At 39.5% G+C, this 21322-nt stretch overlaps 1 protein-coding gene across 1 annotated transcript; it reads left to right on the forward strand.

Moving 5' to 3' along the window:
* Positions 1-16811: 16811 nt before the first annotated feature.
* Positions 16812-21029, forward strand: LOC133798181 (B3 domain-containing transcription factor VRN1). The gene is made up of 4 exons (XM_062236394.1): positions 16812-17133; positions 19284-19968; positions 20050-20246; positions 20339-21029. Exons 1-4 carry the CDS (start codon positions 17074-17076, stop codon positions 20645-20647), a joined length of 1251 nt encoding a protein of 416 aa, XP_062092378.1. The 5' UTR covers positions 16812-17073; the 3' UTR covers positions 20648-21029.
* The last annotated feature ends 293 nt before the right edge of the window (positions 21030-21322 follow it).

Consider the following 21322-nt stretch of genomic DNA (forward strand, 5'->3'; position numbering starts at 1 on the left):
TGCCAGAGATTTTCTAAAGTGCCCAGGGCGCCTCCGAATGTCTTAAAGCAAATGCAGAGCCCATGGCCTTTTGTAGTGTGGGGCATTGATCTGATCGGGAAATTGCCCAAAGGGAAAGGAGGAGTGTAGTTTGCAGTGGTTGTAGTGGATTATTTCACTAAGTGGACTGAGGCCGAACCACTAGCCACGATCAAGGAAAGTGTTGGACTTTGTGGTTAAGAATATAATATGTCGCTATGGTCTGCCCAAGAAGATAGTGTCTGACAACGACACCCAATTCGACAGTGACATATTTACCGATTTCTGCACTCGGCATGGCATCACAAAAAGTTTCTCTTCGGTGGCCCATCCACAGGCCAATGGACAAGTTGAAGCCGTAAACAAAACTCTGAAGGACACTCTGAAAAAGCGTCTAGAGCGAGCTAAGGGTGCTTAGGTAGAAGAATTGCCAGAAGTCCTTTGGTCATACAGGACTACTGCCCAGACAGCAACTGGTCATACCCCATTTTCCTTGGCATATGGGTATGAAGCCATGTTACCTGAGGAAATAGACCTGCCATCTCATCGAAGGACCATGTACAACCAGGAGGAGAATCATCAATTGCTAGCAGAATCTTTGGATTTCCTCGAGGAGAGACGAGAGAAGGCAAGCCTGAGAGTTGCTGCTCATCAGCAAAAAGTGGCGCGCTATTTCAATTCCAAAGTCCGAGATCGAAAGTTCTAGGTCGGAGATTTGGTCCTCAGAAAGGTGTTCGTCAGAGACCCGACAACTGGCGTACTAGGACCAAACTGGGAAGGACCGTATCAAATTGAGCAAGTCTTGCCACCCGGCACCTACAAGCTTGCTCGGTTAAATGGAGAGTTGATTAGGAACTATTGGAATGGCGAGCACTTGAGGAAATATTATCAATAAATACTGCTTACAGAGTAGTAACTTTGTATCAAGTGCTTAACTTGTTATTTAAGTTTGTTTGTGAACTGGTTGTTTGCTAACCAGTCATGTTATTTTGAACAATGTTATTTTGTTTGAGACTCGTTATTAGACACGTTTTGTCATTTAGTTTTTACGAGTAATAAAAGAGATCACGCGCAGCGTGGTCGAATCTTGCTACAAATTTTGCATATGTGTTGATTATTCTTGCTTGGCAGTGTTCAACTGTCATTACAATTTAAACAAAAAAGGTCTTCTAAAAATAAATATACATATATACCGGGCAGTGTTCAACTGGTCGGTATCCATCAGATGAATGACCAACGTTTAAATAGTTCCATGTTTTTGCAGTGGTTAACTGCTGAAATATGTTTGTATATTCTATGTGTTTCACGAGTAGCATCTGCTCGGACAAATTCGGTCAAGTAGCAAGTGATCAAGGATTTTTCAACCCTCAATCACTTGGGGGGCACATAGGGTATACTGGCGTGCACTTCAACACAGGCAATAAGGGCACGAGCAAAGATATCTGTTTTTAGGCTGACTTGTAAATTTTTGAAGTCCACAAAGGCCATTAAGCTAACTTGTTTTACAAAGCTTAAGTAACTTATAATTTTTTAAAAATTTTAAGTTAGAAGCAGATATTCGTGTGACAATAAACGTTATGCTCATAAAATGTTAGAGCAATAAGAGCGTGAGAAAGTATATTTAGTAGGGACTTATGAAATGTTTAGAATTTCTAAGTTAGAAAACTACGTACTCATGTGAAAATAAAGGGCATACAGAGACTTTACTATTCACAATAAACTTGTAATGTTTTAAGTGTAAAAAGACTTAAATGTTTCAAGTTAGCTAAAAAATAAAAGTAAAGTGAAAATGCCAAACAACTCGATCATACGAGCAAGAGTATATAACAAAAAACAAAATAAAGTATGATAGAAGGCTGGTAGGACAACAACTTGTCTGGTCGGGCAGAAGCTTCTATGGTAGGATGAGGGATCACTGGTCGGCTCTAGTAGGTTGATCAACCCTCTCCTCGGCATCATCTGCTCCTTCCGGTCGGAATGATAGTGTAGGGGAAACAGATGTAGTGCCGGCAGGATTAGCAGCTTCCTCAGCAGCCCTGGCCTCACATTTGGCGAGCTCCTCTGCCTTAATCTCCTCGGTGAGAAAGTCGAGGTTGAGAGGCTTGTTTAGCTTCCACACCTGATAAAAACAGTTGAAGCAGATCTCCTCGTAGCGAGTCAGATCAGCTTCCTTCTCCTGCTTCAGCTCCTCATTCTCGTGAATTAGTCCCTCGTTCTCGCGAGCTAACCCCTCGTTCTCACGAGTCAGTCTGTCTAGCCAATTAGTCAGTGACTTGTTGGCTTGGGTTAGTTGGTCATTCCCATCAGCCAACCCCTTAAGAGACTCCTCTTGCTCAGCCACAGTCTTCTCTGACCGCTCCAACTTGGATTGAAAAGCATCCACCTTAACTCGAGCCTCCACTAGTTGATCATTTAAGACCTTGATCAACTCCTTGTAGTCTACTGATCGGTGTTGGGCATGACAGATGGTCATGAGCGTCTGCATGAAAAACAAGAGGTCACTACAAAGTATGAACATAAGTAACAAACTATCTTGTGGTAGAGTGCTTACATTCGCCAACTGAGAAATCCCTCTCTGTAAGACAACATCAACATTGAGTCGAGGGAAGGATTCAAAGCCTTGAATTGTTGAGGCATCGTGGAGTCTGATCAACTGCCCCCCTCCCAATGGTACTAGCAGTGCGTAGTGCCTCGCTCGGGCCGGTCGGACGAGTGGGGGTTAGGCTCGCTGAAGGAGGAAGCGAGGAAGGGGTCAACTGCGGGATTGTAACTGTCCCCTCGGGTTGTCTCCCTTGGCTAGGCGGCACTGTCCTCGGGATCTTACTCGGGGGAGTGGAGCCACTCCCTTCTCCAGACTTCCTCTTCGGGGCAGGAGGAGCGTTGTAGTGCCTGAACATCTCTGGATCTGCAAAAGAGGAAAACATAAGATTCGTTAGAAAAAAAATATAAAGCAATGTGTGGATAAGTATATTACTACTACAGTTCTATTAATCTCATATCACCAAGTTATCAAACATATTGCTATGACTACTAGACCTGAGTTGAGGATCTGATCGAGGAAGTCGTCCTCGTCATCGGAAGATGAGCTGAGGTCCATCTCAGGCTGGATGGCCTTTCCCTTCCCGGACTGGGCGGGAATAGCAGGACTGCGCTGATACTCAGGCTGAGGCTCCCTAATGACGAGATCGCCTGGTCTACGGGAGTGAGGAGATGGCCCAGGAGAAAACTGGTCAGTCACCACCTCAGTCCCGGCGTTGGACTGATCGGTCGCATTATTCTCCTCAGTGGTACTCTCCACTGTAATGTTTTGGTTACATGGAAGCAGGCCCACCATCTGAAGGTTGTCTACGGTAACCAAAATTTTCACGTCTTTCTCCTCAATACACATGTTAGCCAACTCCTTTGCTCGCTTGAACATCTCTTGAGTGGGCAAGGGTTGCTTGAATGGACCCGCATGTGTAAAAGCCAAGTTGTTGGCTTTGATGTCTGATGTGAGGAAATACTCTGTGTAGTATTTCCTAGGGTTCGACTTGTGTGCGATGCCACAAAGGTATTTAACCCCCGTTTTCCTATGAAAGAGGTGGAAAAAACCTGTGTTCTTATGGCTTGGGTTAGTCCTGAAGTTGAACAAGTAATGTACCTCATGAGGAGTAGGCTCATCCCAGCCTTGCAGATAGTAGAGAATGTACAGTGCAGACAACGCCTGAATCCCGTTCGGAGCGATCTGGAAAGGGTAGACGTTGAAATAATCCGCTACAGACCAGAAAAAAGGGTGTAGCGGGATTGTCGCTCCTGCGTAGATATGGTGCATGGACCAGGCACAGTATGGTCCACCGGGCCTGTTGGCTCTCTGGTGAGGGCGCGGACATATCACGTTCACCCCACTCAAACCCAAGGCTTGGATGTATTTGTCGAACATCCCGGGATTGAGTTTTGTAGGCTTAGCAGTGAACCAAGAAGGTGTTTCTTCTCCTTCCTTCCTTGGTTTTTGGACGGCCAAGTGCTGGACCTCGGTGGCGAACTCCTGGGTGATTCGTCTCTGAGTCTTGCTTGATTTTGACACCTGAAGAGGTGGTCTCGAAGAAGCTGCAGTGTGGGCCTCACTGCGTTCCACCACTTTTTGCATCGCTCTTCGAGCGACTTGTGGATCTTGGTCTTGGGGGAGTCTATTGGACTTCTTCACCCTCATTGTCGACTGTTCAGCTTGTTGAAGAAACTACTCTTCGTGGAGAAAGTACAAAGCTGAACGGGGAAGGATCTGCTTGAAGCGGCGGAGGTGATCCTCAGGAGTGCGACTGGTGGAAGACTTTGATGAGGAGTCGCTGCTTTGAGGGGTCTCAATTGATTGCGGGATAGACGTATCGGATTCCGTGTGGTTTTCACCTCCCCTATAGTCAAAGCGATTCATCTACAAAAAATAAAAAATGGGGAGGTGAGTAACCATATAGATAAAATTCAACAAGAACAAAATTTGTTTTTCTACTTAGAAAAAATTTATCTAAGTAGTAAAAATATAGCATGCATGGGAAAAAATAATTTTAGTGCTTAAAAGTGCCTAAAAATGTTTTAAACTGCTTAAGGCATGGTGTCCAAGTGTGCCGTGTGTGCGTGCCTGCTGTCCGAGGGGGCTGGGTGATGCATCCGAGGAGCCAGTGGTGCGTCTGAGCGGCTGTGCCAGTCCGAGGGTCTGCGTGTCCGAGGAGCAGCTGCGTCCGAGTGAATGGCCCGCGTCCGAGTTGCTGCCGCGCATATGCCCGAGGAGCTGCACACCTTGCATCCAAGGAGCCCAGCGCCCCTGGCATGCCTACGAGGGTGTCCGACCGGATGCCTAGTGTCCGAGGAGAAGCAGCGTGGTCCGAGGGGCTCGCCTAAGGTCCGAGGGGTTCAAATGGCCATGTCCGAGCCCAAAGCCAAGAGTCCGATCGGATGCCCTTGGGACCGAGGAGCTCATCTAAGGTCCGATCGGGCCACATTTTTATAAACAACAATGGCCAAACGGCCATACCCCAAATCTCACCACAAACCCATTCCGAACAAGCAAAAGCCTAAAATCCCTAACACAAACATATTTTCTCATCCAAAACACAAAACTACAAGATCAAAAAGGGGAAATTGAAAAGTTTTTCAATGTTCTTGAAACCACATATGCCATCAAAAACCCTAAGACCCATATTCATGATTTAGGTTAGAATAACCTATTTTTCTTTAAATTCCTATGAAATTGAAGATAATATTGGGTTACCCATAGTCTAAACAACATCAAAACAGCCACCACACACATTATATCTCTAAGATTCAAAGATAAATTCAAGGAAAAATGCCCCATGGAGTTTTGGCCACTACATATATTTTTCATGGAATTTTTGAAAAAAAAACAACACAAGTGAAGAAGAAAGAGAAGACTTACCCAACTTTGAAGAGACCTTGGAGAATGCTTGAAGAGATGAGAAGCTCCTCCTTGAAAGCTTATGAACTTTCGACCAAGAGAAGAGAGGTTGAGGGGTTTTGGCCAAAGGGAGGAAGAAAAAGATGAAGGATTTTTGAAATCTAATTTTTGTGTGTGTGTGGGAATGTGTAAGTGTAGGGGTTTATTTAAAGGGAAAAAGTGGGAGTTACCACTTATTTTTGGACCATTGGAACTCCTGGGATATTTTTTCTCCCCATGATTATGAGTAGTTATTTGCAGTGATCGTGGTCTGTGGAATTGTGGTCTACTGCATGGCGGGAAGATGAACAGTTTTTTTTTTATATAGTACCGTCAGCTGTAAAGAAAAAAGTTTATTATGTGAGACATCATATAATAAACTTGGGGGGGAAATGTTATCCCCAAAATTTGAAAATGATGATGTGGCAATAGAAATGACAAGTGGCAAGGAATGGTTGGGTGACCTGGCTTAGGAGTAACCCAGTAGACTGATGAAGAATTTTGACTGGCTTGAGAAGTGTCATGACCGACCAGGCATGACCTTGTCCGACCAGTCACGTGTTTGTCTGCCCAGGCATGACCTTGTCTGCCCAGGAATGACCTTGTCTGCCCAGGAATGACCTTGCCTACCCAGGCATGACTTTGTACGACCAGGCATGAACTTGGCCGATCGGTCATGACCATGTCCGACCAGTCAAGTACATGTCTGCCCAGCTAAGTGCATGTCTGCCCAGTCAAGTGCATGACTGCCCAGTAAAGGTGTGGCCGACCAGACTGAAGATGATATGGATCAACTAGATAGAGCAGGACTACGTCAAGATTCCCAGAAACGACTTCAACAAGAATAGGTCTTGGCATACGCGAGAATCTCTCATTTATCCCACAAATTTAGTGTACTGTTACATTTTGAATATTGTTGTAATTTAAATATAATGAGAATAATAAAATATCTCGATTATGGGGGATATCATCTGTACGATCCTAAGCCTATAAATACAAGGCTTATGGCATCATAAAGGGGACTTTTGGAATTTTGAACTTTTGATATGAATTTTCTAGAGAGAGAGAGTACTTGTATTTGAGAGAATTCTTGTATTCTTGTAATCTACACTGAAGAAACTCAGTTGACTCAGGTTCATCTGATCTTGAGTGTAGATATATAATCATAACTCCAAGTGGATTAGGCTTTTACCATCACATTGGGGCTGAACCACTATAAAATCGTCTGTGTCGTTTATTTTCTCTTGAAGGTTTTATCGTTTTTGACGTTCTCACGCCGTTGGCCAAAAATGCGGTCAACACTGGGTATTTCGGCTTCGTTCTTCAATATACTTGAGGAAAAAAGGGAGAGTATAAAGTAAAAAGTGAAACTGAGGGGTTATTTATATTGGTCGAGGCGCGGTTAATAAGGTAATGATGAGGGATGATTTTTTTAGGCATAGAAAAATGTGATAGCTGTCAAATCGCCTTTTGGGAAACTGCAATGACATGATTGGTTACCTTTTCTGAAAAGGCACTGGCGGTTCTGACAGGCCACGCGGAGGGTTGATTGCATAAGTTTACTTTATGCTGGTCGCAGTAAAATAAACTTGGGGGGAAAATGTTTACCCAAAAATGGACTACCTGATGACATGGCAGAATTGATCTACACGTGGGAAACACGTGGCAGTTTTAAGTGAGCATATCCTCCTCAACCCTCGACCAGGAGATCATTGGCTTATCAAGTATATAATCATGGGCGATCAGCCTAGTCGCATATATTCAGTTATTTCCTTCAAGTGTGCAATCTTGTAATTACTTATTAATTGTAATTTTCATTATTATTTAGATACACATGTATTAAGTGTAATTAAGGCCCATTAGCCCGGGTAAACTTCCTTGAGCCTATAAATAAGAATCAAAGGGCTCAAGAGACGGGACTTTTTGCTTTTCCAACATTTGGCTTGAGAACGCTTGAGCTACGAGATTCTAAGAGAGAAAAAGAGTGTTGTTATCCATCACCATTGTATTTATCTGAGATTTAGTGAAACTCGTGAACCCTAGTTCATTGATCACTATTCTTGGAATACTGCATCAATAAGAACACTAAGTGGATGTAGGTTGTTACCATTCTATTGGGGCCGAACCACTATAAATTGTTTGTGTCGTTTATCTTTTCATCTAGAGTTCTTCTCATTTTTCTTCTTATTTTATATCGTTTATTTGATTCCGTGTCGTTGACCAATTCAAGGGTCAACAATGACAAACTCTAATTAACGAACCAATAAATGGATGGCAAAACTACATTTATTGATTATATCAATGGACTACAAGAGAAAACTACGTAAATATAATTCTATAAATACTTAAGAGTTCTATTCCATATTTATAGTGGAGTAATCATGGAATTATTAAATAATATTATTGAATTAAAGAGTTTAATTAATGATATGGCGTATTATAGGTCCATTGTCCCCGGGTTGCCTCTGTCCTACACTGCCAAGAGTAAGAATGTCATAAGGAAGATTAATAGAGAAAATGGCTAAATTGCAAAGGAATTAATTTTCCAGGGCAAAGAAATAATTATGTGATAATTATGGGTAATTAATAATTAATTAACTAATTAGTTTTTATTTTAAAAACTTTATATTATTTTGAATAAATATTAGTTTAGTTTGGTTAATATTTGGGAGAGTTTAATTATTATCTTATTATAAGATAATTATTTAAAACAGATAGTTTTTAAGATAAAGTTAATTCAAAATTAATTTATATTTATTTTGGGAATAAATATATCATCTTATAATTAATTAAACAAACAAATGAAAAAATCAGGATACACATATAGTGGTACACACCACTCGCATGCCACATCCCTGTGATTTGAATTTCAAATTAACTGTTAAGTTTTAATTCAATTAAATAAAGATTAATAAAATAGTTTAATTATCTTTATAAACCCGAAAAGAAGTGATTCTTTTTTAAGTCAGTTGTTTCTAGGTTATCAGACTCACTCAAAAAGAAAGAAACGATAGAGTTTTCTATACCTGAAATTCTAGAAGTTTCTGTTTACCGAGCTTTTCGAAAACTAGAAATATATTAAAAAGTAGGAGATGAAAAGAAAGGATTAGAGATGAACAGTCACAGTTTTTATGTGGTTGGGGCGTTAATGAGCCTTAGTCCACGAGTCAATAGTATTAGGCTTCAGAGAGTTTTTGACAATGGAGTTTTCTACAAGTTTTAGCAGAGTATTTACTTACAAGAGAAAATCTGGTATCTCTGCTACAGTGCACAACTGGCTCTATTTATAGGTAGTCAAGCACATTGGGATTGGGGTAGACTAATCTAGGCCCAATACGGATTTAATTACAATTTTCTCACTAATGGAGCCATAATACAAAGAATGTTACATAGTAAGATGTAGTTAATCTCGACCTATTGGGCCGGCTTAGGCGTGGCCAAGCCTTACAGCTCCCATTGTACATTAGCACAGACTGGTCCGTGTGGGCTTCTAAGGGGATCTTGAGGACAAGATCTATCAGAGTAGTGGCAGTACTGTTTCCTAGGAACAGTGTATGTTCCGTGCGTACCCTCTTCTGCAAGTTAGTTGAGGAGACCAACTGCCGGATTTCATGGGGACAGGTCAACATCAGGGAAAGCTAGGCTTGCCCTATCCAGAAGTCTGAGTCGGGTTTGTTTACTAATATCCCTGTTCACTTACCAGAGTCCTGGTTCATTCACCAGGACTCGGATTCATTTCCCAAGATGGACATCGTGACAATGAGTATCTCCCCTAGATCCATATAAGGTCCGTCTCCATCGACCAGTTAGTCAGCTACCTCAATTGGCATCCCGGAAGATATAGGTTGGTCGGGGCCGGGAACATGAGTCAGGCCTGCATCTTAGTCCCGGTTCCTTCTTTATGCTCGCACCCATTGAATGTTTTTGGGCTCGATGGTGCTTGAGCTATCTGGGGTTTCCTCCTTCCTCGTTCACCAGATTCAGAATGGGCCCGGACCTCTTAAGAGGGCCCCACGGTCCCATTGGGTCATGCCACGTGTCACGGGTGGAAAACAGAAATAATATTTACCCCCTAAGTCTTCATCCATGTTCGCATGGTGGAGACTTGCTTTGCTCTCCCAGATCAATCTCAAATATCCCGGCTCGTTTACCAAGAGCCGGGTTCATTTACTTGGGGGCCATTTGGGCGATCACCATCCTTTCAAATTCTCAACGTCTCAGACACGTGTCTCTATGTTGATGGTGCGTCTACGCCATTCGTACCCTAAAGATTTGGAAAGAACCTTTTGATTGCCCAGACGACCAATGGGTGTCAGCGGAATTCTCGAGACGTCCCATCTGTACGAAAAATGTTTATTGGGTACTCGAGTGGGCTGTTTAATGCTTCTGCACTATCTGCAACCGTTGGATGGGGGTAATCTTGAGATTTTTAACATGGACCGCTGGATGAGGTAGGTGCGGATCATGGATTGACAAATCCACAATTTCGTATTCGATTAGGCCAATTAATGCCCCTGCATCATTCGGAACCGTCAGATGGGGATAATCTTGGGATCCCCACTGTGGACTGTTGGATCAAATAGTGGATTTTTACCATATAAATACCTCGACAGGCTCACTTCCAAACTTTACTCATCCCATACATTCAAACTAGAGATCAAAGAGAGCTTCATATGTCCAACATTTCCTATGAGATTCTCTGACGATTGATACACCTTTGTGTCCACTTATTTCCGACGATACCTTTTTCTTTTCAACCAGCAGAATACTCTATTGCAGTTTAACCAGCAGACGAACTGCTGCATCATCTTCTCAGATTTAAGCTTGAGATTCTACCGATGTTGTCGCCTGAAACTCTACGAATCTTAAATCCAATACCTCACGGTAAGTTTTCTGGTCATTTTCTCATCTTTTTATTCCTTTTTTAGCTGTTTTTATTGTCACGCTATTTCTGCGACCATAAAACTGTTAGGGTCGTGACCACCGTGTAGGGTGGTTCTAGGTAGGATAGTGATATACATGAACCGTAGGTTTTCTAGGTGATAAATCATATTAGTCTGGTTGTCCCAGATCAATTCGAACGCCTCAAGACCGTTTGGGTTGAGTTAGAAAAACCTTTGTCCTTTAGTTCCTGACTCAAGATCTTGGGATCTCTATTGGTCCTGGATCTGGGTCCAAAGGGGGCCTCTCCAAGCAGTTTTAGGAGAACCCCCTACCTCGACCAGTTTTGCTTGATTCTCATTTTCTATGTCGCTTCCAGGTCCCTGATCATGAGTCCCGACGTGACTTTATACGCGGAGGATGTGTTCTAGGTGGGCCCTGTAGTCCTGGAGGGGTCCAAACTTCCCACTGGCAACACGTGGGAAATGGACGGGGAGAAGAATGAATTCCAAAATTACCGGATGTTACACCAGCTGGAGAAAGCCCTTGGAGTAGAGGCGACTCTGGGACTTTTCTATCACTGACTACCCTGGAAGGAGGAGAAGGCCCATACCAGCGTGGGCATGTTCAGGGCTTGGAGCATAGGCCATATTAGCGTTGGAGCTACTCTCTCGCTCCACAGCTACTTCACGCGGTTCCTCAACTTTATGGGGATCGCGCCCTTCCAACTTCTCCCCCAGCGCGTATAAATTGCTTGCGAGATAGCACATATTTTGTCTGTCAAAGGTGATCCCGACGCCCACTCTGCGAAAGTTTTGTATTTCTACAAACTAGAGCTGCAACTCAACTCCAAAGACAAGACACGGAATAGATTTTATAGACTGAAAACCTACGAATATAGTCCAACTCCATTCAGCACATGGAAGCACCCCCCGGATGTCATGCACTATTGGTTTATGACATCCGAGTTCCTCCTAGAGAAGAACCCCACTTTGGTGCTGGACTTCTAGCGTGTGGGTAAGTGATCCTTCTCCACTTTTTTATCCAGCCTTTAGTTTTGTTTATTGGGCACTTATAATCCTGGAAAATAGGTCCATATGCTCAGACCCGGCTCAACGAATAGATCTTGGAGTGAAAAAGATTCTATGCCACTCTGATCACTGGGGAACTGGACGTGGGGGGCTTCGTAACTACGGAGAACCTTCGGCTGGTCAGGGTGATTGCTGCAAACCAATCAATAGATGCCCTTCGCTTCTGGGGGCTACAGTGCGAGAAGGATTTCGCCTTGAGGGGGGAGCTGGCCCTCATCCACATCGAGGCAGTGGAGGCCGCGACCAAGGATGACGTGGAGAAGGAAAGGAAGGAGCAAGCCCGTCAGGCAGAGAGGGTCGAATTCGAAGAACTAGATGACCTTCTCGAGGGGAGGCAGCCTAACACCAGAGCTCCTGGAGCTAGCATTTCGAGGCAAGGTAAATCACCTCTGATTTTAACTTATGCCCCTTATTTTGAGGGCTTAGTTAGGAATAGGCAACAGTACCAGGATTATTTGACCGGGAGTGTTAGCAGCGTGGGGATTCCTTGCCCCATTGTTATAGACACGTTGACCCTCATGCACTCGTCCTGGTTCCTCCAATACGGAAGCTTATAGGCAGTAAAGCACATTGGGCTTGGGCCGGACTAATCCGGGCCCAATAGGGATGTAATTACAGTTTGCTTGATAATGGAGCCATAATACAAAGAATGCTACATAGTAAGATGGGGTTAATCTGGGCCCATTGGGCCGGCTTAGGCATGGCCAAGCCTTACAGCTGCCCATTGTACGTTAGCACGGACTAGTCCGCGTGGGCTTCTAAGGGGATCATGGGGACAGGATCTATCATAGTAGTGGCAGTACTGTTTCCTAGGAACAGTGTACATTCAGTGCATACCCTCTTCTGTAGGTTAGTTAAGGAGACCAACTGCCGGATTTCATGGGGACAGATCAACATCAGGGAAAGCTAGGCGTGCCCTATCCAGAAGTCTGATCTGGATTCGTTTACTAATGTCTTGATTCACTTACCGGAGTCCTGGTTCGTTCACCAGGACTCGGGTTCATTTGCCAAGATGGACATCATGACACTGAGTATCTCCCCTGGATCCTTGATAAGGTTTGTCTCCACCAACCAGTTAGTCTGCTACCTCAATTGGCGTACCGGAAGATATAGGTTGGTTGGGGTTGGGAAGATGAGTCGGGCATGCATCTTAGTCTCGGTTCCTTCGTTATGCTCATTTTGATTGAATGTTGTTGGGCTCGGTGGTGCTTGGGCTATCTGGGGTTTCCTCCTTCCCCGTTCACCAAGTTCAGGATGGGCCCAGACCTCTTAAGAGGACGCCATGGGCCCATTTGGTCTTGCCACATGTCACGGGTGGAAAACAGGGATAACAGTTTCCATAGCCTCTCTCTTCTCAAACCTCTCTAGATCTCATGTGCTGAGTATATCTAAAGAGCCTAAAATCAACCTGTGAATCCTACGTGCCCACACACGTCCTTGTGTGTTGGAGGAACGACTTGGAAGGCTAAGCTGTGACTTTCATAAGAATAGAAAGATCGTTGATTTTTACTAAAAGATTCAAGGACACTTGATATACAAGAGGTAATCTATATTCCTTGTATGTGTTAATTTAATATATGTATATGTTCCTTGCCTATTTTGTGCCTTACATTCTATTGTTTTTGGTCCTATAAGATGGTATCTACCTTGGCGTACCAAAACCCAAACAAACCACATACATAACCAAAATAATAAAAAAGAATTGGAAAACTTCATAAACATGTACATAACGTGTAGAAGAAGTTTAAAGCAGAGAAAAAAATACATACTTACGAGGTGGTTCTTGATCGAAGCTTGGAAGGGTGAGGAAAGTCGAGATTGCAGATGAATTTCTGGGAAGAAATTTCCAAAGAGCACTGAGAACTTGAGGGTTTCAGGAAAGAGAGAAAAAAGAAAATTTGAATGCAAAGGTGGTGAAGAATCAAATTTTGCACTCCTATATATACGTAAAATTTGGGGAAAAGCAGTTCGAGATCTAAGGGCTCAGATTAAATGAACCAAATAGCGGCAAAAAAGTTGACAAGGCAACTGCCACAGTACTCAAAACCCGAACAAACACCTATAACAAGCAGACACATGCCATACACTCGAGTGGGTAGATGTGCACGTTTTCCCACAACAAAAGTAGAAAAGCCCCTACTGTGCGTGTCAGGAGTGACGTCATACACAAGCATGGGCCTGGGGGAAAATTTTGTACCCTAAAAATACGAGCTAAATCATCTTGTTCGAGGTATAGCTATCAAGCAACAGATGAAGGATACAAGACTGAAGACATTTCATTAACTCCAGATTAAATAGCTCGAGACTACATCGTCGAGTTAGGCTATCATGAAATCCTCTAGATCGCCCTGGCGTATAACCTCCAATTCAATGAATACACTCAGTTCGCGGCATAAGGGTCACAAACTCAGAGATTCTTTTAAGCAATTAATACTTGTAATCGTTATCTAATAAATGCCCGATATCAAGGGAGTTAACATATATTAAGGAATTATGTATTTGAGAAGTTACCAAATATTGTATGGTTACCCAAAATTGTCCATCAACTCCCTATAAATATAGAGGGAATTGAAAGTAAAAGGGACTAAATTTTGTATACAAAAATTCTGCAGAAATTGTCTTAAACAATTTGTCCAAGAGTTCATAAATAGAATAATATAGACTCGTGGACTAGGTGGAATTTAACCATTGAACCACGTAAAATTTCTTGTGTTATAATTTTACAGTTTACAAAAGCCTAATCATTTTTTTTTCAAATTTCTTAATCTACTGTTGATGAAAAACCGTGTCAACAATTTTTCTTAAAAAAATAAAGTTTGATCTTCTCCAAAAACTCAAGATCCTATATGTTGAGAATATCCAGAGTCAGAAATTTTGTCATATAAATTCTATGTACACACACGTCCTAGTGTGTTTAAGATTAGATTGGAAGATCATAGTGTGGATCTCATTATCTGACCGCGTGTGGATTGAATGTTCATTAATACATACTAAAAGATATCAATGACACTTGATAAACTAAAAGAGGTATTAGATTTGGATCTATCTTTTGTGTTCATGATTCAATGTATAGATACGTATTGATCTTAACTTGGTATTAAAAGAATTTTTTTTGTCTACACCTTCCGCTGCATTTTACACATTTATTACACTCATTTTTTACCACCAATGCTTGTTTAATGGTGGAGAACAAAAAATGTACAAATGAATAAAATATGAGTTTTTTTTTCTTTTCCAATTCATGGCTTCTTAAGAAATTTTGGATGGAATTAGCCTCTAGGACTAAAGTGAGTCAAAAAATAAAAATTAATGGCCTGAACAATAAAAAAAAACAAAGAAAAAAAGTTAGGAAACTAAACCATACACTTGGGAAAGATTGGGGAGTTAGATGCTATAAACCCCATTAATATAAAACCATTTTATTGAGGATTAATGTGGCGTGAACAACAATATTGGGAATTACATTATTACTTCTCTCTTCAATTAAAGACAAAACAAATATTTCCAATAGGTGAACTACTTTATTTACATAAGGAGGATGACGACAAGTTGTGGTGCTAGCATATAAAGCCATATGGTTCAAGCAAACGAAAACTTTATAATCACCACTGACTGCCTTGACCCCATTTAAATAGGCAAATTACTACTTGGCAGCATAAACAACTTCTATTCAAGACTTGAGGACAGAAGCAACTATTTACACACACTTAAGGCTTTTGTATTATTATTATTATTATACATTGCAATTGCACGACTCATATGTCTCACGTCTATTTGATTGATGCGAAACATGGTAAAAAAATGGATGGTGTTTATTGGTATGCAAGTGTACTCTTGCACTTTTCTCTATAATATTATTCATTCCACCCACCAAACCATAGAGTAATTTACATTGATATTGATTACAAATTCGAAGCAGTAGTATTTGATTACCAATTTCACCTGGCTGGGACTGACTGGGAGTCCTTAGTCATACAAGAAAGAAAGAGAGGGACCCAGTTGGCAATTTTTGTACCCGAAAACATGTCGGACTCCATTCTCGACACCATTGGCCATTATAAGTCGTCTATTCAATTTTTCATTTATAAAAAACAAAATAAATAAATAATAACAAAAGTAAAAGTCCAGGAGTGTCCCTCCTTCTGTTAAGTGAGTGACTGCATATGATATGATAGTCTTGTAATTAGTGGATGTGGATGTGGTCCCCAACGAAATCACCCTGATACGACACGTATACATTCTCTCTAATTATTGCTCTATTATTTATAATTTTATTATTTTTATTTGTTTGTTTTAAAAAGAAAGCCTTGTCCTAGAAGAATGGAATAAAGCCGAAGTACCCCTCAACCTCAATCCTCATCATCTCACAGAATTGTTTGGGTCAGTGCTATGACCTTGTTCTAGTTTTGACCAGGCTGTTGGAATTCTAGTTGGTCGGGGTTCCGAGTTGACTCAATTGACTCACCTTGATCCTGATTATCATATACCTAACAGAAATCAACACAAAATTTCTTTAAACTTATTATGGAGAAATGTTAAACTTGGGTTTTACATACCACAAAATAAATTATTATATTTAAATACGTATACAGCACCATTTTTTTTACTGTAGAAAAGGAGACTGCTGGTGCAATATGCAGTTTAGGTGATCCATGTTTCAAAATCTAAAATTTTGGTTAGTTTACATATCCATATTTCATACCAGGGTTATTATTTTATTTTTTTACTTGACAGTGTGTTGACTAATACAAATTCAAATTTTGTTGTAAATGGATTAAAATAAATACGGTAGACAATCCTCATTTTTATATTTAATGATTTACATACATTTTCTAAGAAAATGATTGGAAGAACAAAGTTAGAATAATGGTTTATAATAGGCGTGATTCTGAAATAAACACAGATTTACCTAGTTCTTAACCACGTCGAATATCCTCAAAACCATTCATCATTGGCTTGTTTTTTTTTAAATATATTATATAATTAAATACCATTAATTGATTCAGGTAAAAAAAAACATTAATTGATTCATTTCCAACAACTATTTAAGCAAATTGAGCATAGTACTCAATTCAAAATCTATGACAAATTCTTTCTTTTTAAAACTTTATTGTAAAAGGAGAATATCTAATTTTAAGAGGAAAGGAAAATCCGTCAAAGAATTTCTCCTAAATTAAGATTTTTTTACTTTATATAAATATTAAATATATCTGTGTTATTTGGTAAGGGAAGAAACAACATTAACGTTTTGTCAATTTTTGTTTTGTTTGTAAAATACTTTTTTGAAAAAAAAAGTTAGAGAGAGTGAACTCGGGCGAGTTTCAAGACCCAGCGTCGACTCGTTCAACTTTTAGGTCAAGTTGGGTGTGTTTAGAGGTCGTACTTTTTATTTTTTAAAAAGAAAAAAAAAACATTTCAATTTTAGAAAATAGAAACGGTGTTTGACTCTGCAAAGTGCAAAGCAGTGAGGAAGAGGGTAACTTAGATCTGAGAAAGCTAAGAACTCAGTGCCCTGACGGAAAATGTCTCCACACCTTCCTGATTTCCATGTCTAATTCGACCTTTTCCGTCTGAATTTTCTTCTGGGTTTTCCTTCATTTCCATTCCAACCCAATCACAATAAGATCCCTAAAAGAAGATATATATACATATATAATAATGCAAAGACCTTATTTTCACAAGCTGATTGTCTTGTCCATCATCCAAGCCAAACAACTGGTACTTAGTATTTTGTCTTCATTTCTGCTAATGTGTTTTTCTTCATGATTATTTGATTTCAACAATTTATTTTCTTTGTTATTATTATTTCTTTTATCGATTGCGTTTTTGAGTTTTCTTTTTGGGTAAGATTTTTCAGACCCATTGAAAATGGAAGAAATGAAAATAAAAAATTCTGAACTCATAAAAATTTTAGAATCATAAATTTGCAGATTAATTAAAGCCAAAAAAAATAAAGGAAAAAGACAGTCAGAATTCTGGTTTCTAGAAAGTTGATTTGCCATACGGATATAATGAAATGGGATGTTGTGATTTTTTAAGTTTTATTATTATGACTAAAAAAATAGTTTTAAATTCGTGCTACACAGGATTGAAAGTTTCATCAAAATTTCGATGTTAACGATGTTGTGGGGAGAAATGAGAAAACATTTTTCCTACTAACTGTAGATGATGGTACTCTTTGTTTTGTGGTAATAACTTGTAAATAAATAATTCTTGATGGAAATTGATATTTTTGCTGAATTTTTACTTCTTGTTTGAGGCCCTGTGTGTTAAGGGAATCTGATTTTTTTTGTTGTTGAATTTTTACTTCTTGTTTAATGCCCCTGTGTGTTCCTTTGGGGAATCTGATTTTTTGTTGAATGTTTACTTATTGTTTAATGCCCTGTTTGTTAGTTAAGAGAAATTTTTATTTTCTTCCACTCAATCTGATATTCATAAGGCTGACAACATTGTGAATTGTTGAAATGAACTTGTTGAAAGTGAATCTATGAGATTTTGTATTTTCTACTAACCGTTAACCGTTATTGTTAGTTGTTATGGAGCCTGTTTCGTTTAACGAAATAGGCTGGTAATTTAATTCAGCTTTGCAATGAACCAATAATTGGTTTAGCAAGTTGTTTTCTTGATATTTAATGTTTGTTCATTTAGTTCCATAGAGTTAGATTGGAGTTTGGAAGTAGTTTCTCGTCGATCTTTTTCCTTATTCGTTATAGCTTTTAGAAAATCATGTTACATTCCTATGCACATTACATCATAAGGGTTTCCTCAATGTTTTCTGTCGCTTCCATGAGATTCGGATATTAGATCTTTAGCATTTATTATGTCATCATTTGTATCTTTTCGAAATCCAAATCTTCACTTGACATTAGTGATTTTATAACGTCCGTTTTCTAAAGCAATGAGTTAAAACAAATGTGTTGTCAAGAATTTACTTCCACATGATATGGAGTCAGGAAGACGTCATCGAAAGCTCCTTTTGTAAAGGAAATGATCATGTGGAAAGAAGCGTCATTGCCAATGCATGTCATTGTAGAATTTACTTGCAAAAGCTGCAGTTGCAGATGTCAAATTTGATTTCCTGGAAATCTCATAAATACATTACCATTATAATTTACTACAATATTGAAATTTGTTTTAATTTTCTTGTTTTTAATATCTTATGAAATTTTCTTGTATTGGAACTGCTAACAATTAAGATGATATAAGGAGAATGAGATATCTACATATTCGAATGTCATATGTTACTTCTATGCCTTTATTTTCGTCCTGTCTTGAATACTCATTGTTCAATGGGATGCATGGAGACAGTTTTTAGGCTCAATACTCATGCTTTAGTGTAATATTGTGTTCTTGAGGCATCAGCTCTAAATTCTTCTATTAATTTTGGGATGATTTTGCCAAGTATGGGGTGTCAACAAAGCATAGATGTTCTTGCTGATGTATTGTTTGCTTAAGAGTACAAGTCTTGCCTTCTTAAAATTATAGTGGCTCTTTGGTTAGAAAGAAACAATAGGATCTTCCAGGACACAGAATTGGATGGGTTTCAACTTTGGGAGAATAGTAAGTTTTGGATGGCTGTTTGGATCTTTAGAACAAAGGATTTCATTGCGTTTTCTTTTTCTAATTTACTTAGATCTTGGAACCTTTGGGTTTCATGTAAGATGATCCTTTATAATCTTCCTTGTAGCATATGATAAATCTACTATCTTATCATCTGTTGTAAATCTTTCGGATTTTTTCTCTCTATCTAATAGAATATCAGTTTTGCAAAAAAAAAATGTATATACATTATAGGGGCTCATATATGATTTTATCAAATTGACAATTTCTTCCAGCCAAAAAACCTAACTTGATTTTTGTATTTGCAGAGGATCCCGGATAATTTTGTCAAGAAATTCAGGGATGAGCTTTCAACTGTTGCTACAATCACTGTTCCTGATGGTCATATATGGCGTGTAGGATTGAAGAAAGCTGATAACAGAATATGGTTTCATGATGGTTGGCAGGATTTTGTTGATCGTTATGGCATCCGTCTTGGTTACCTCTTAATATTTAGATATGAAGGGAATACAACTTTCAATGTTTTTATATTTAATTTGACAACATCCGAGATCAATTATCAAGGAAATTCTATGCATAGCTCTCAAGCCATTTACAACAATAGATATCAAATCTTTGAAGAAATGGAAGATGATTCTGATGAAATAGTGGGTTTTTCATCTGGGCGTATGGCAACTGGTCCTTTGAAAGCTAAGCTTCTTGGTGAACGTGCAGAGCAAATGACACAAGGCAAGGTTTTCAATCCCCCATCTCTACAGAATTTGTTCAATGGCTCTAAACTTAACTGCATAAATTGGGGCAATGAAGGGAATTTGGATCCAGCAAAGGGTGCTGGCAATTTCCAAGCACAAAATCAATTGACTCATGGTGTAGGTGTTCAGTTCAATGTTATGGAGTCTAAAAAGTCCGGGGGGGAAGTCAAAATGAACAATTCTGAAGAAGAATTGCGAAGGTCTAAAAAAGCTGGGAGGAAAAAGCGAAAAATTGATTCTAGTAAGTGCTTTTAACTTTTATTAATTCATATTGTGCTGTTTTCATAACAAGTTTTATTGTATTAATTGTATGAAAGTGCAGATGGGCAGGAGTCTCCCATCAAACATGATGAGACTGATATGCGCTTTAGATTTTATGAAAGTGCTTCTGCAAGAAAGAGAACTGTGACTGCTGAAGAAAGAGAAAGGGCTATTAGTTCAGCCAAAACATTTGAGCCCACAAACCCTTTCTGCAGGGTTGTATTGCGACCTTCGTATCTGTACAGGGGATGTATAATGGTGAGTTGTTCAATGATACGTTGTGCATAGCTTATTATTAATGTTATGTTGTTACATCCTTGGTTTAAGTGGTACCCTTTCTGGCTGTGCAGTACTTACCATCCTGCTTTGCGGAAAAGAACTTAAATGGAGTTTCCGGATTCATCAAACTTCAGACGTCTGATGGTAGACAATGGCCTGTTCGGTGCCTTTATAGAGGAGGTAGAGCTAAACTAAGCCAGGGTTGGTATGAATTTTCGTTGGAGAATAATTTTGGGGAAGGTGATGTTTGTGTCTTTGAGATGCTCAAGATGAAGGAAGTTGTGCTTAAGGTTACAGTTTTTCGTGTGCTTGAAGATGCAGGACTCTTGAACCATCCATCTCACCACACTGTCAGCAGTAGCAAACTAATTAGAAATTGATGGCTGGTATATAATCATATGATAAACTGTATCAAATGATGCATGTCCTTTAGGTATCTGATTTGTTGATGTGGAATCTTGGTGCTGTTCAGTAGTCAGTATACTCGTCCAAAATGACTTCATAGCTTTCTGTTCTTTCTTTCTTTTTCTTTTTTTCATGGCTAGTCGTTTCGGTACAAATTTTGTTCATCGTTATTAGATCTGTAAATAGCTTGTGCAATCTAGTTGAATGTCAAACTGGACTCGTTATTGATCCTAATTACATCTCTCTCTTGATGTTGGATTCTGAAGATTGAACACTAGTTTTTCATGTCATTTTGGCTATGATACTTGTGTGTCAATTTTGTATATATAAACATGTAAATTGGAACCTTTTCCCTTATTTTTTTATTGATTTTTAAGGGAAGAATGGTGTTGATAAGCTTAAGCTCTATATGGCGATTCCCAGCCAATGTGAAACAATGTCAAAGAGGTAGGTGAGTAAAGACCACCTTTAAATATTTAAAAGATAAAAAGAAAGAAAATAATAATAAAGTCATAGGTGAGTAAAGACCACCTTTAAATATTTAAAAGATAAAAAGAAAGAAAATAATAATAAAGCCATCTTTGCAGAAGTGGAATTTCACTCATTATGCTTAATAGTCTCTACTATAAAAAAAAATACCACTATTATTC

The sequence above is a fragment of the Humulus lupulus genome, chromosome 1, assembly GCF_963169125.1.
Source record: "Humulus lupulus chromosome 1, drHumLupu1.1, whole genome shotgun sequence".
In the NCBI taxonomy this organism is placed as follows: Eukaryota; Viridiplantae; Streptophyta; class Magnoliopsida; order Rosales; family Cannabaceae; genus Humulus; species Humulus lupulus.